Source organism: Rhineura floridana, chromosome 11 (assembly GCF_030035675.1).
Source record: "Rhineura floridana isolate rRhiFlo1 chromosome 11, rRhiFlo1.hap2, whole genome shotgun sequence".
In the NCBI taxonomy this organism is placed as follows: Eukaryota; Metazoa; Chordata; class Lepidosauria; order Squamata; family Rhineuridae; genus Rhineura; species Rhineura floridana.
Window position 1 is genome coordinate 70,931,837 of NC_084490.1, and position 16,339 is coordinate 70,948,175.

Consider the following 16,339-nt stretch of genomic DNA (forward strand, 5'->3'; position numbering starts at 1 on the left):
ATGGAGGTGCTGTGGGTTGGTGGTTCCTGAGTTTAGATAATTGGTCAATTGCCTGTTTTGGATGGGATTGTACTCCCTCTGAAAGAGCACATTCATAGTCTGGGTGTGCTCCTGGATCCATCCTTGTCACTAGAGGCACAGGTGACCTCAGTGGCTAGGAGTACCTTTTACCAGCTTTGGCTGGTAAGACAGCTGTGGCCCTTTCTGGACCTGGATATCCTGACCACTGTTGTCCATGCACTGGTAACCTCCAAGTTGTATTACTGCAATGCGCTCTATGTGGGGCTGCCCTTGAGGTTGGTCTGGAAGCTGCAGCTGGTGCAAAATGTAGTGGCACGACTGATTACTGGGTCTGGGTATCACCAACAAGTCACCCTGCTGCTGAAAGAATTGCACTGGTTACCCATTAGCTATTGGGTCAAGTTTAAGGTTCTGGTTTTGGTGTACAAACCCCTATACAATTTGGGACCAGGATATCTGAAAGATCTTCTTACTCCTTGTATACCCAGTCGATCACTGTGCTCTGCAGGTGAGGGCCTCCTTTTAAGAGGTACGTTCCATGCAACATAGGTAGTGGACCTTTAGTGTAGTGGTACCTACCCTTTGGAATTCCCCCCCCTTAAATATTAGACAGACACCATCTGTGGTATCTTTTCAGTGCCTACTGAAGACCTTCCCCTTTCAACAAGCCTTTTGAGTACATACCTTATCCCAGTCTGTGTCTGTGTTGGAATTGCTTTTTAAGATATTTTAAAGCTTTTTAAAATATGTTTTTAAAGATGTTTTCTTTTAATATATTTTAAAATCTGTTTCTGAGATGTTTTAGAGTGTTTTTAGTGTTTGTTTGCCACCCTGGGCTCCTTCTGGGAGGAAGGTGGGATATAAATTTAATAAATAATAATGAAAATGTCCCTTTCTCAAAGAACCCTCCCCAGAAGTGTCTTCTAATAAGGATGAGGTTTGGACTGTGCCAGCTTTTTTCAGGATGTAATCAAGGAAGTACATTTCATGAAGGCATAAGACAGGGATGCAGAACCTCTGACCCTTGGGCCAAATGTGGCCTGCAGATCTCTCTGGCACTTGGAATTTTCCCCGGTCCATACCCCTCATATACACTGGCCCATCCCTGCCTCATGTGCTTTTGCCTAGCTGGAATGTGTCTTTGAATAGTAATAATGCCTTTTGGTTGCCTGGACAGTGAGAAGTGTGTGGTGGAATCCTTTTCTGCATGGCTAGAAGAAGCCTACTGTACCAAGAGACACATCTGTTCCTCCACACTCTTTTGCATCAAGCTCCACTTGGCTCTCATCATACCCAATGGACAGTTTCTCCCTATGACTAGGCTGTTGTATGGTAATCATAAGCCCAACCATTTTTCTTCCATAGAATTTGGGGCCAATCCAGATACAGCCGGCAGCAAACACTGTCCCCTAATGTATTTTACTAAGGCTGTAATCCAATGCACACTTACCTGGGAGTAAGTCCAGTTGAACCCAATGGAGCTTACTTCTGAGTAGAGATGTATTGGATCGCAGCCTTAGTCAGTGTTAATTTCTTACTACTCAGATTGAATATAATGTAGTAGTCTAATATTTAATTATTGACTAAATTATAGAAGCAATAGAAACAAGTATTATAAGTAAATGTTCTGGTTGCCAATTGTTTAATTTCAATATTTCTTTTAGAAAATGACTATTGAGTGCCATCGCAGAGTTGTTGTAGAGTACATCAAGGCTATTATGTTAAAGCGTATTACATTCAAGAATGCAGAAGAAAGAAAAGAAGGTGCTGAAAGAATGAACAGAGAAGCCGAACAGTTCAGATTTCTGTTCAAAAAACTTGCTGCTGTAAGTATAAGAAAACTGAAATGTCAGTAGAAGAAATTTTAGAAGTAATTGTAAATTGGCATTCCAAGATGTCCCTCTCTGGAATTTTATTCTATCATGGTTCCTCTAGTGTGTGCTGCAGGCCTACCATAAGCATATCTTGGTTGGTGTTGAAAGTCAGTATTAAGTTGATGGGGTTCCCAGTCTGGTCCATGGACCACCAGTGGTCCACAAATTGTAATACAATATAAGAAATAAAAGAAGCAATTGAAATGCAATTAAAAATGATCTACCACAGCACATTACAATTGCTACAACAGGCAGAAAAATAATGAAATGGCCCGCCAAGATCATTAGCAACCTATAAGTGGTCCATGAGAAAAACATTTGGGGACCACTGAAATAGATGGTTTTCTTTATGAAAACACAGGCTGATTCACACACAATTATTCCATTTCTAAAGGGCACAACTGAATGATAGTATACATAAATACTTTCAGCAGAAAACTAACATTACTTATTCATGTATATTTAGTACTCCCAAATTATTCCTTTATGGAAACCTGTTCTAATAACTTGTTTCATTTGTTTTGGGAGGACCAATGTGGTTTTACAATGTACAGATAAAACTCTTCTAAGCTTGGGGCATGGCAACAACTTGCTTGTGTCCTTATATAAACCTGTTTCTATAGTGTATTAATCAACCTACTTAGAAACTATGTGTTATATGGTATATAAATAGTTGAAATAAGTAAATAAATAATTCATTAATAGGCGTTTAAAAACATACATATAGCCAACAGATATTTCTATCAAACTTTTTAAAAAGGGAAATTGGGCAGCTATAGTGAATGCACCAGGGGAGCAGGAGACCTGACCTCCTCTCTGAGACATTGTACTACCCTCCAAATTTGTAAAAAAGCAAATACAATTTGGCTTGGTCTTTCACAGTCCAATCCACTTCCTGTGTAGCTTAGAAGAATTTGGTAACGTGTCTCTGAGCATATGGTGAGTGGTGGCAACTGGAGGGCGGGAGTGAGGAGAAGATAGGGAGGGGAGGACAGGTTTGATCATTTGCATGCTTATTGAGTTCAATGGAATTTACTCATGTGCAAGAGGGAAGGAGGAGGGAGGGAGGGGAGGAAATTGGGTGGGTGGGCACTGGGTAGAAGGACAGGTCCTTTCCTTTCCAAAAGGAAAACATTGTTAACACTATCATTATTTTGGGGGGTTTCACCCACCTTTTATTCTACAGCAAACACATGTAGTCTCCCACCCAAACTTCAAAGAAAGCTGTCCCTGGCCACATCCATACCAGACATGTATTCCAGTTTAAACAGTCATGGCTTTCCCCAAAGAATCATGGGAAGTGTAGCTTGTGTAGAGTGCTGAGAGCGGTTAGGAGACCCCCATCCCCTCAAAGAACTACAATCACCAGCATTCTTTGGGAAGAGGTGCTAACTGTTAAACCACTCTGGCCACTGGAGCTCTGTGGAGCAAACATGGCTTGCAAGGCCTCCGCATTTGATCTGTGAGGCTGTTTTGGGCAAGCCACAGCCAGCCACTCTACAACGTGAGGGCAAGTTACGGGGGGGTTCGAATTAGCAATTGGAAACTTACAATGAACTCTTGGTTGTTCCTTTGCTGGAATTCACACTTCCTGTCAGCTAATGGGCAGTGGGAACATGCCTTGCTCCAAGAGAGAGGGAAGCAGTTTCCATTGAAACGGCTGTTAAAATGGAGGGGGGGGGAATCTCTTTAGCAGCAGTTTCAGTGAAAACCATTTCTCCCTCCCAGTGCTGCTCTTTCAACCTCTGAAACCTGGACATTCCAAGAGCAGTGCAGCCGACACTCCTCTTGGGAGTTCCAGGCTTTCCAGTCTATACCAGGTTTAAAGATAAAGAACGACAAGAAAGGAGAGGCCTGCAACAGTTAACACCTAGACAGCAAACTGAGTAGGCACACAGGTCACCTGGTCACAGTCTTGTTCCACACTATTATGAAATGTATTGCATTTCTATTTAAATTATTCATTATTTCTAAATGTATATATAATTATAAATTAGTATATGCAGATTTTATGTATGTGTATATCCCCTTTTGTCTTGTTTTTTTTTTTGGTGATTCATAAGTGGCCACCCTAGGAGAAGGGAGGGTACAAGCCAGAGTCTTATTTGGGCTCATTCCAACTTGTGCATGTAGTATTAAACCATGGCTTAGTATTACGTGTCTACTGGGCCATCATTTCTTAATCTCTGACTCCACAATGTCTCTTAGTGTGTATCTAAGAAATTCAGAGACAATTCAAATGGAAAGCAGAAGAGCTGCAGTATGCAGTTATTAACCAGCCACTCAATTAAAGTAGATAACCAAATCAGCCACTTAAAAAAGAGGGCTCTAGAATCAAGACTAAGTAGATAGAGAGAATAGGCATATAATAGGTAATCTAACTGTAAACATTATATTTAGAAATTATTGTAACAGATAAATTATATGTGTTGTACATTAATTCTGCACATGTTGGATTACTGAAAGAATGTTAGTGTAGTCTTGATAAATATTCAAGCTGAACAAATACTATAGCCACAGCTCAGCACAGAGTTAGGCAGACACACTTACTCTCATTGAAATCAAGGGGCATGTTACCTGGTCTAGAATGTGACCTACCTTTATAAATAATAAAAATAGAACATGACAAAGAGTTTATTTGCCAGTTTGTTCTCATGCTCTAACCTGCATATTAACCATAATTTTGATATTATATGTCTGACAATGATGATGGTTTAATAGGGATCTGGGGAGGACACAGAAGGACTTTGTGATGTCATTGAAGCCATTGCAGAAGTTTTCAAGTTGACAGACCCTTCACTACTTTATCTAGAAGTCTCAACTTTAGTTAGTAAACACCCAGATATCAGGTAATAGTGTTACTTTCTAAAATTTCTAACAATATCCTCATTCTTTCAAGGTTATGAGGCTTGACAAAACTCATTGGTATGTAGTTTTTTAGTGGTCCTTGGGAATAGGCTTTGCCAAAATGAAGTGTCTTGAGGCAACCCTGCACGTTATGAAGGAAATGCAGGGCTCACAGCACCCAATGTGGGGAGGGATTTGCAGGGCAATTGGTGGGAGGGCAACACTTAATTCTTCCTCTGCTTACTGATTCTCTTCTGTGAATGCTCCTCCTCTCCCAAACTGAACTCTAAGACCAAAAATAAGAGTGGCTGAGGGGTGGTGGTGAGCAACTGCCTTAGAGAGATGTTTGCAGGCAGAAAATCAGAAGGTGTCAGAAGGGTTAAGTATCCTTCCACTCACAAGTGTCCCCCTTCCACCTCTTGGCAAAAATAGGTTTGGGAATGTGCCCTCAGTCCTATAACTCTGTAGGACGGAATGAGATCTGATTACTGTTGGATCCATGAACTATAGTTCTTTGTGATTTGAAGGGAAAGGTTGAAATACATGGGATATAAATGCATTATTCATTCCAGACTGTTCATAGTTCCATAGTACATCTGTTCCATCCATTTGCAAAAATGTATACTGTAGCAAAACAACAACAAGGCAATGGGAGGGGAATTTTAAGTCATAGAAGGGTGTTATTGGTGAAGTGGGCCTGGAAACAGATTGATATAGAAATGTGTTGTAGAAGGGCTCTTCTAACAAAAGTTATTGGGCAAATTGGCCTGTAAGCTACTCTAAAATTTAGAGTGTTTGGAAAATAAGTGGCACTCAGCTGTGAGTGCAGAATGCATGGTCTGTGAAGTCTATGTTACTGATCATTCCCCACCCTCATTAACAGATTTTGCACTAATGCTGTTCTTTCATTGACAGGGATGACCATGTTGCAGCTTTATTGACAATGCGAGGAGATGCTAGCAGAGAGATGAAGCAGACCATCATTGAAACATTGGACAAGGGTCCAAGTCAGCCAAATCCAAATTATGTGCCAATTTTTAAAGAAATTACGGTTCCAACATTAACTGTGCCAAAGCTTCTTAAGTAATAGTAACAGGTTTCAATATGAAACGCTTTTGGTGTGATGATATCTTGTAGCCTATTTTGGCTATACACTTAGTAAACACCAGAGAGTTTCTTGCTGGGCTTTTAGTCTTTTGTGTCTCCTGTTAGCTTAGTGAATCCCTTGAAGAATATTGAATATTGTGAGGGTCAGAGTGCTCTAAATTGGCATCATGGGCAGTTGTTCTGAGAAAGTCTATCTTGAACTTTTTGTGTGTTGCATAATTGAATGTGTTTTAGAAAATGTATTAGAGATGAATTTGCTTTAGTGATGGAAAAAGTGAAAAACAACTTGTCATTTTTGAGGTGCACCAGTGATTTGTATTCCCCTCCCCACCCCCACTGAACTGCTAACTGGATTTAAAAACAGATATGTATACAGGACTGCTAAAAATATAACATTTGTGTTGGGTTTTGTAATGCAGACTGTTCATTCCCTTCAGGAAACTTAACATGAACTTTGTACATGCTCTCTAATTATTTTCAGCATTTGTATGCCGTACATGTTATGTATGCTATAGCAAAAGTTCTCTAGGTGACTTACAATAAAAACAATGTCATAAAATCAAAACTAAAAACAGAATAGAGCACAGTGTACCACCAAGATTTAAATTTTGTGCAGCTTGTGTAAGAGGTGCCTAACAGTACAATCCAATTCTAAGAATCCATGATTTACAGCTGCAAGCGGTGCCAGCATAAAACCTACTGCATCCAAGCCCCATTTCGAGGTGGCTGGGAGGGGCTGTGGCCAGTAGAAGGAGGCTGAACACGGGAGGAAACAAGCACACATTCAGGGCATCCATAGGAGCACTGCCAACTGCACATAATGAGCACATACAACACAGCCAGCACACACATGGCCAATCACAGGTGCACATGCACAAATAGTGTGACCAAGCATGACAATCTAAACAGATGCACATTGAGCCACTGGCACCCCCAAGCAAGATGTGATTACACCTCTCACAAACACTGCTAAAAACATCACACATGCCAAGGAACCACCACAACATATGGGAGATGCTAAATAAAGCTCTATTGCAAGCAAGGAAACAGATATGTAGCCTGCACAGCAGCTCAGAGCCAAGCCAGGCAGAACAGACATCTCACACACACACACACACACCAAGCACCATCAGGTGAGGTGGCATAGTTGTGGTGGCACCGTGACTATAACCAGCCAGGTGGCCACAGCTAGGCTCTAGGCCACTTCCAGCTTTTGAGGTCCCTGCCCATAATATAAATAAAGGGACATGAAAAGAAAGCAAGGCAGTGTCACAGTTGACAAAATCAGTTAACAAAGAAAATTATGTCTTTTACAAAATCACACCTAGTATTTGCTTAAATTTGCAGCTGTAAGCTAACACAGGGTGTCACATTTTGGTCCAGTGTGCATAAAAACAAGTTGTGAAACTTAATCACATGCAAATATGCACACTTATTTATTAGGACTTCAGCTGAACGTCAAGAAGACTAATGTATTGACAACAGAAAAGTTATGTAACATCAAAGTTGACAATGTGGACATTGAGCTTGTTGAGGATTATCAATACCTTGGCACAGTCATTAAACAAAATGGAGACAACAGTCAAGAAATTAGAAGAAGGCTAGGACTGCTGAGGGCAGCTATGAGAGAACTAGAAAAGGTCCTCAAATGCAAAGAATTATCACTGAACACTAAAGTCAGGATCATTCAGACCATGGTATTCCTGATCTAGGTCTAATGGTTTTAAGTTGCAGGAGCGTAGATTCAGATTGGACATTAGAAGGAACTTCTTGACAGTAAGGGCAGTTCGGCAATGGAACCGACTGCCTAGGGAGGTGGTGGGATCCCCTTCGCTGGATGTCTTCAAGCAGAGGCTGGACAGCTATCTGCGGGAGATGCTCTAGCTGTGGATTTCCTGCTGTGAGCAGGGGGTTGGACTCGATGGCCTACAAGGCCCCTTCCAACTCTATGATTCTATCTCTATCTATGGATGTGAAAGTTGGACAGTAAAAAAGAGGGTAAGAGAAAAATCAATTCATTTGAAATGTGGTGTTGGAGGAGAGCTTTCGCGGACATGATTCACTAGAAAAGACAATAATGTTGGGAAATAGAGATGGGAATAGAAAAAGAGGAAGGCCAAACAAGAGATGGATTGATTCCATAAAAGAAGCCACAGACCTGAACTTACAAGATCTGAACAAGGTGGTTTATAACAGATGCTATTGGAGGTTGCTGATTCATAGTGTTGCCATAAGTCGAAATCGACTTGAAGGCACATAACAACAACAGGTTTATATCCTGCCCTTCCTCCCAGTAGGGGCCCAGGGCGGCAAACAAAAGCACTAAAAACACTCACAAAACATCTTTAAAAACATCCTAAAACAAAACATCTTAAAAAACGTTTTCAAAAAAGCTTTAAAAGCATTTATTTTTTTAAAAAAACTTTTAAAATGTATTAAAAATCCCAACACAGATGCACACTGGGATAAGGATTCTGTTTCCTGACTCCTAACAGCAGAGCAGAGCAGAGGGAGCTGTCTCAGTTGGTCTACAGATGAGGACATATAAGCAAGCCAGCTTTCAGAGAGTAAGTGAACAGAGTGAGCGAAAAGGGAGAGCAAACAGGAGTTCCACAGGGGAGGTTAAGGGGGAGGTCCCTAACCCCCCCCAAAAACCAAATTACTAATTCTCCTTGTACAGCGCACCACATACGAGTGGGACTCTCAAGTTTACCCTGTAGTAGGCCAGGACAAAGCCCAGGCCACTCCAAAACAAGTAGTTAGAAAGAAACAAAAGATAGAACAGAGTATGAACAGGAAAGATACTCCAGTGGTTGTGACCTGCAAGGTGTGTGCCATGTTTGTTTTCTTGCCTGAGAACAACATGGCGTACACGTGCAACAAGTGCAAGCTCGTGACACTGTTGGAAGAAAAAGTGAGAGGCCTGGAATGGCAGGTGGCCACACTGAGAACTATAAGAGAAGATGAAGAGTTCTTAGACAGAACGCTGGAACAACAGCAGCAAGGAGAAGTGGAGGTGGAAGAGCACCGGCGTGTGGTAGCAGAAGAGGAGACTGCTTTGGACAGAAGCAACGAAGTGGAGGAAACTCCGTGGGAAAGGGTGACAGTTAGGAGCAGAAGAGCTAGAAGACACCCTTCACCAGTGGAACTATGGAACAGCTTTCAACCACTCGAGGATGAGGACAACCTGTGGTGGAAGCATTACAGGAGACCCCATGCGACAAAGAGCAAGAGGCTGAAACTCAAACAACAAGAGAAGAGTACTAGTAGTGGGAGACTCCCTACTGCGTGGGATCGAAACCCAAGTATGCAGAGAAGATCCGTGGACTTGCCAGGTATGCTGTCTACCAGGAGGACGGGTTAGAGATGTGACAGAACGGTTGCCATCACTCATCAAGCCCACCGACAGGTATCCCTTCCCCCTCATCCATGTAGGAACTAATGACTGCCAGACGGAGCTATGAAGAAATCACATCAGACTTTGAAGCTCTGGGAAGGAAACTCAAGGACTTTGGGACCCAGATAGTTTTATCATCCATCCTTCCAGTACTTAGAAGAGGAGTAGAAAGGGAAAGAAAAATACTCCGTGTGAATGAATGGCTACTAAGGTGGTGCCAATGTGAGAGATTTGGATTCTGGGACCACAGGCTATGCTTCCTGGAAGATGGATTGCTGGCAAGTGATGGGTTGCATCTCATAAGGACTGGGAAGAATGTGTTTGGCCACAGCTTGGAGAAGCTCATCAGGAGGGCTTTAAACTGAATCCTAAGGGGGAGGGAGACATAAACTTGGTGGTAACGACTGATGAAGGCTTGTGCACAGTAACGGGAACAGAGAGATAGGCTGTAATAGGGAACAGAGAGATCAGCTGTAATAGGGACCAGTGACAGTCCTCAGAAAAATGTAGTAAGGAAGCCAAGCCATAAATCACATGGTCTTCGATGCCTGAATACTAATGCGCAGAGCATGGGAAACAAGCAGGACGAACTTGAACTCTTAATACAGGAGGACAATTACGACTTGATAGATATAACTGAAACTTGGTGGGATGACCCCCATGACTGGAATACAGCAATTGAAGGATATAACTTGTCCAAAAAGAACAGAAGAAATAAAAAGGGAGATGGAGTCACGCTATATGTTAAAAATATATATCTCTGCACAGAAATACAGGAAGATGAGCTTGGTAGTTCCACTGAGAGTATCTGGATTAAAATTAATGGGGCAAGTAATAAAAGGAATGTGGTGCTTGGAGTCTACTACGGACCACCCAATCAAGGAGAAGACGAGAAAGTAACTTTTGAAAAGCAAATTGCCAATGTTTCAAGGAGGCATGATGTAGTAGTAATGTGGGATTTCAATTATCCCAATATCTTTTGGGAGACAAATTCTGCCAAACACAGTCCCTCCAAGAAATTTCTGACTAATGTTGGAGATAACCTTCTCCTACAGAAAGAGGAGGAAGCAACCAGAGGATCAGCTATCCTGGACTTGATTCTAACCAATGGAGATGATTTGGTGGATGAAGTGGCAGTATGGGAACTCTGGGGGAAAGTGACCACACCATACTTGAATTCTTGATTTTAACATCGTCAGCACAAACAGACTCCAGAACTGACATGCTCATAGCTAGCGCCAAACTCCATTCTTCCCCTGGAACCTGGTTCTTCAACCTACTAAATTAGTTATTACTTACAATCGTTCACCCCAAGGATCTAAATTTCATTTTCCAAGTATTCCTTATTTGGACAAACATTTTGGCAGAGCATTACAATATGGTACCAGAACTAACTATATTAAGTCAATGAAGAATATATCCATCAATCCCTATAAGTTCCGACTTATACTGACCTTTCACTCTCAGCATTATGCCACACAAATCTTTCAAGAAAAAGACTATCTCTTAAGAAAATATAATTTTACTCTACAAAGGTATTTTATTAACATGGCTTTCCCTGATCCACTTGCTGTGAAATCTGCTCCTGTCACATCTGGGAAATATCATAGCAATCTCTCTACAGAAGATATAGCTACAGATGCTAATCCCTATCACTCTATCCATCCATCTCAGATGGCATCAACACCTCTTGCTGGCACAGTTCCAGAAGCCTCACCGATGTTAAGTAGACTGAAAGAGCTAGAACCGGAGGAAAATCAACTTACACAACTCTACACACAACTACCTGATACAGAACGCCAAATTCTCATCAATAAGTTCAATAGACTGATTAAACACCTTAAGGATACTGCAACAGAGGCTGATTATATCAAAGAGTCTACAGAACACGGATTATTTGGAAATTTTCTGCCAAACACCTCGCTCCAAGGCCTAAGGAATTCTCCTCCAGTTCTTAATTCATCTATATCTCTAAATCCAATCATGGTGGGAGATTCATGGGACAAAGCGCGGTTTCTATATCCAAAAGAACTTGGTTCTCCATCTAATCCTAGTGAGAAATCCCAGTGGAATATTAATATCGGAAGTTCCGCAACAAAGAGGATTACAATTGCATGAAGCTGACATCAACAAAGTCTCCCTTGTAGTTGCATCTCCTGCTCAACTTACCGAAAAAGCCTTATGTGTTTCATGTCTTTCGAAGGCTGCTATAACAGTATCAGATACTCTTGAAATCACAGCCGCGCCCGTGCTAGATAAATGAGATAATCATTCAAACCTTATCCCTCCTCGTCAGTTCCCCCTTTCGCCTGTCCCTCCCCCTATTAGTCAAAGGGGAAAGTCCCTATTTCTTCATTGCCCGAATCATTCTTCTGTCAGACATTTGGACATAACATGCCTCTCATGGAATTTTGCCGGCTGGAACAACAAAGCCAGGGACCCAGATTTTACAATTTTTTTTCAATCCTTTGATATTATTTGTATTCAAGAGACCTGGATCAGTGACCAAAATCCATTTATTCTCCAAGGCTTTAGAACCTGGGTCAAGCCAGCCACAAAGAGTGCTAAAATGGGACGAGCTAGCGGGGGAGTTGCTACATTAATAGATACTACGCTCGATGTTTTGGTAACAACTCCTGCTGAGCCCTCGCCTGACTTTTGCCTGGCGTTAATAATCACGTTCCCTAACGGCGTTTCTATTATATGTTTAAATGTCTATTTCCCTCCCTTACACTCACAAATTTGTCTCTCGAATTGGATTTCATTGGATAATTATTTAGAAATCCTTGGGCTTGCCTACCCATCTCACTTGCTTTTAATTGCTGGGGATCTAAATGCAAGATTGGGTCAGAACTACCCTTTAGTGGGAGATCTAGTGGGAGTTTCTCTGGATGATCTTCCTCTAATACCCAAAGATTCAAGAGATAAATCCATAAATTCAAATGGGAAATCCTTGTTTAGACTAATGATTAGTCACCAGTTAATTTGTTTTAATGGAACCTTTCTTGACTCCTCCCATGGTTTTTACACCTTTATATCAACTGGGGGAGCCAGTGTGGTTGACTACTTCGTAGGTACCCCTTCCTTACTTCCGCTGGTCAAAGACATGGTGATATTAAATAGAGCAGATAGTGACCATCTTCCCCTTTGTCTACATGTAAGAGCGCCTAGCCTAAACATCTTCCCTTGTGTTTCTAGACCTATTTTAGACAACTTTATAGGCTTAAGGCGCATTAAGTGGTCAATTGACACTGCAGCCTCAGTAAAACAGTGCTTAGAATCACCTCTACTAACAGAGTTACGTAATCAGGCTATTACTGACCCTGAGGACATCCTGGGAATATTTGAGAAAGTGTCCTTAGCTCTCAAAAGTCAGGTATCCTCTGTTACTCCTATAAGACCAAATAGAGGTCCCAATTCCTGGTTTGACCGGGAATGCAGAGACAAGAGGAGAGAGTTATCATCAAATATTAAATTCATGTGCCACAATTACTCAAATGAAGCCACTCACCATTTATTGCTACTGAAGAGAGCTTATAAAAAACTCCTAAAGGAAAAAAAACAAAATTTATATGTAAATAACTGGAGAGAGCTGGACCAAGCATTCCAACTGAGAAAGGAAGATGTCTTTTGGAAACTTGTCCAGGGGGGTCTTGCTCAGTCTGATCCAGTTTCTATCCCTCCGATTCTACCTGAAACCTGGGTCGCACATTTCACTAACATTTTCGGTGCAGTGTCATCAGCCCCTCCTTCCCCCTCAACAAGGTGCCCTAACTTGCCCCATTGGCCAGCAGTTAGCTGCTCCGAGATTGGCGACTTGATATTAACGCTCCGTACAAATAAAGCTCCAGGAGAAGACATGTTGCCCCCAGAGATTTTCCTTGAGGAAATTTCATGGTGGACTCCGCTATTAGCCCCTCTCTTCACCCACATTAATAGCACGGGAGACTATCCACAAGGCTGTCATACCAGTATAATTATCCCTATCTATAAGAAAGGTGACCCAGCTGAGCCTAGTAATTATAGGCCTATCAGTCTCCTCGATATTTCTGCTAAACTTTATGGCCGTTTTTTACTAAACAAACTGGAGGAATGGGATATAAAGAACTCGATTATACATCAAGAACAGGCAGGATTTAGAAAGGGAAGAAGCACACTAGATCAAGCATTCATCCTACACTATCTTACAAATAAGACTTACGTTGGAGATAACCTTCTCCTACAGAAAGAGGAGGAAGCAACCAGAGGATCAGCTATCCTGGACTTGATTCTAACCAATGGAGATGATTTGGTGGATGAAGTGGCAGTTACACGAACTCTGGGGGAAAGTGACCACACCATACTTGAATTCTTGATTTTAACAGAAGCAAAAGCTGAGAGTAGCCATACGTGCACCCTGGACTTCAGGAAAGCTGATTTTAATAAACTCAGAACAATTGTAAGTACGGTTCCATGGCAAGCAACCCTAATGAGAAAAGGAGTCCAAGATGGGTGGGAGTTTCTAAAAAAGGAAATTCTAAAAGCGCAATGGCAAGCAATTCCAACAAGGAAAAAAGGGGGGAAACAGCAGAAGAAGCCAAAGTGGCTTCACAAAAAGCTTAGAGAGGACCTGAAAACAAAAAAGGACACATACAGGAAGTGGAAAGAAGGCCAGGCCACAAAAGAAGAGTACAGGCAGGTATCACGGAATTGCAGGGATGGTGTCAGGAAGGCTAAAGCTGAGAATGAGCTGAGGCTAGCGAGGGATGCTAAAAGCAAAAACAAAGCTTTCTTCAGGTATGTCCACAGTAAAAGACAGAGAAAAGAAATGGTGGCACAGCTACTCAACGAGGATGGCAAAATGATAACAGATGACAAAGAAAAGGCAGAAGTGCTCAATTCCTACTTTGGCTCAGTCTTCTCCCAAAAAAGGATCTGTGACCCTCCCGGGAAACATGAATTAGAAGGGCAGGATTGGAGCTTGAGACTGATAGACAAATGGTCAAGGAATCACTTTGAATGAGTTCCAATCAGCAGGGCCCGATAAACTGCATCCTAGAATATTGAAGGAACTGGCTGAAGAACTCTCAGAACCACTGTCTATTATCTTTGCGAAGTCATGGAGGACTGGTGAAGTGCCGGATGACTGGAGGAGAGCTAATATTGTCTCTATCTTCGAAAAAGGCAAAAAGGAGGAACCGGGGAACTACAGACCAGTCAGCCGAACATCAATCCCTGGAAAAACTCTGGAGCAGATTTTAAAGCAGTCAATCTGTAAGCACCTTGAAAACAATGCAGTGATTACTAGGAGCCAACATGGATTTATGAAGAACAAATCCTGCCAAACTAATCTTATCTCATTTTTTGACCAGGTAACCTCCTTTGTAGACTGTGGGAATGCTGTGGACATAATATATCTCGACTTCAGGAAAGCTTTTGACAAAGTGCCCCATTATATTCTGATTAGCAAGCTAGCTAAATGTGAGCTGGATGGAACAACTATCAGGTGGATCCACAGTTGGCTCAGAATCATACTCAAAGGGTGCTTATCAATGGTTCCTTCTCAAACTGGGCAGAAGTAACGAGTGGGGTACCACAGGGCTCGGTCCCGGTCCCAGCGCTCTTCAACATTTTTATTAACGACTTGAATGAGGAGGTACAGAGCATGCTTTTCAAATTTGCAGATGATACAACATTGGGGGGCATAGCTAATACCATGGAAAATAGAAACAAAATTCAAAGGGACCTTGGTAGGCTGGAGCATTGGGCTGAAAACAACAGAATGAAATTCAACAGGGATATATGCAAAGTTCTACACTTAGGAAAAAGAAACCAGATCCACAGTTATAAGATGGAGGATACTTGGCTCAGCAATACAACATGTGAGAAGGATCTTGGAATTGTCATTGATCACAAGCTGAATATAAGCCAACAGTGTGATGTGGCTGCAAAAAAAGGGAAATGCTATATTAGGCTGCATTAACAGAAGTATAGTTTCCAAATCGCGTGAAGTACTAGTTCCCCTCTATTCAGCACTGGTTAGTCCTCATCTTGAATACTGCATCCAGTTCTGGTCTCCGTACTTCAAGAAGGATGCAGACAAACTGGAACAGGTTCAGAGGAGGTCAACAAGGATGATCAGGGGACTGGAAACAAAGCCCTATGAGGAGAGACTGAAAGAACTGGGCATGTTAAGGCTGAAGAAGAGAAGACTGAGAGGAGGTATGATAGCACTCTTCAAGTACATGAAAGGTCACACAGAGGAGGGCCGGGATCTCTTCTAAATCATCTCAGAGTGCAGGACACCGAATAATGGGCTGTAGTTGCAGGAAGCCGGATTTCTACTGGACATCAGGAAAAACTTCATAACTGTTAGAGCCATACGACAATGGAACCAATTACCTAGAAAGGTAGTGGGCTCTCCAACACTAGAGGCATTCAAGGGGCAGCTGGACAGCCATCTGTTGGGAATGCTTTGATTTGGATTCCTGCATTGTGCAGGGGGTTGGACTTGATGGCCTTATAGGCCCCTTCCAACTCTACTATTCTATGATTCTAAGTTCTTGAAAGGTTGCCACATGGAGGAGGACCAGGATCTCTTCTCTATTGTCTCAGAGTGCACAACACGGAATAGCAAGCTCAAATTACAGGAAGCTAGATTTCAACTCAACATCAGTAAAATCTCCCTAATTGTTAGAGTGGCATGACAATGGAACGAATTACCTAGGGAGTTCGTGGGCTCTCCAACACTGGAGGCCTTCAAGAGGCAGTTGGACAGTTATCTGTTGGATATGCTTTAATTTGGATTCCTGCATTGAGCAGGGGGTGGACTTGATGGCCTTCTAGGACCCTTCCAACTCTACATTTCTAAGCACTGTGGCCATAGACCATGAACGATACGCCAGAGCTTGGAAGTATCTTGTGACTTGTAATTCATTACTTTTTGAAGGAACGAGTGGGTATTTCCTTTACATTTTGATTGTAATAGAACTAGAAGTAATTTTATTACTTTTGTGGAGTAATTGTAATGTTTCCAGTATTACTTTTAGGCATTACTTGCAGGGGGAGCAGGGGAAGTCTTCTGCTCCTCTGATTTGTGGATGAAAACCATGTG

General features: G+C 42.0%; 1 protein-coding gene across 7 annotated transcripts in view; it reads left to right on the forward strand.

Annotated features, from left to right (window-relative positions):
* Window positions 1–6,421, forward strand: part of EXOC3 (exocyst complex component 3) — a 62,753-nt gene extending 56,332 nt beyond the window's left edge. For all 7 annotated transcript variants that reach the window (XM_061590033.1, XM_061590032.1, XM_061590030.1 and 4 more), the window contains exons 11-13: window positions 1,686–1,847; window positions 4,617–4,744; window positions 5,658–6,421. In XM_061590033.1, the coding sequence (XP_061446017.1) occupies window positions 1,686–1,847; window positions 4,617–4,744; window positions 5,658–5,829 (462 nt within the window). In that variant the 3' untranslated portion in view covers window positions 5,830–6,421. The remainder of the gene's footprint in view (window positions 1–1,685; window positions 1,848–4,616; window positions 4,745–5,657) is intronic.
* The last annotated feature ends 9,918 nt before the right edge of the window (window positions 6,422–16,339 follow it).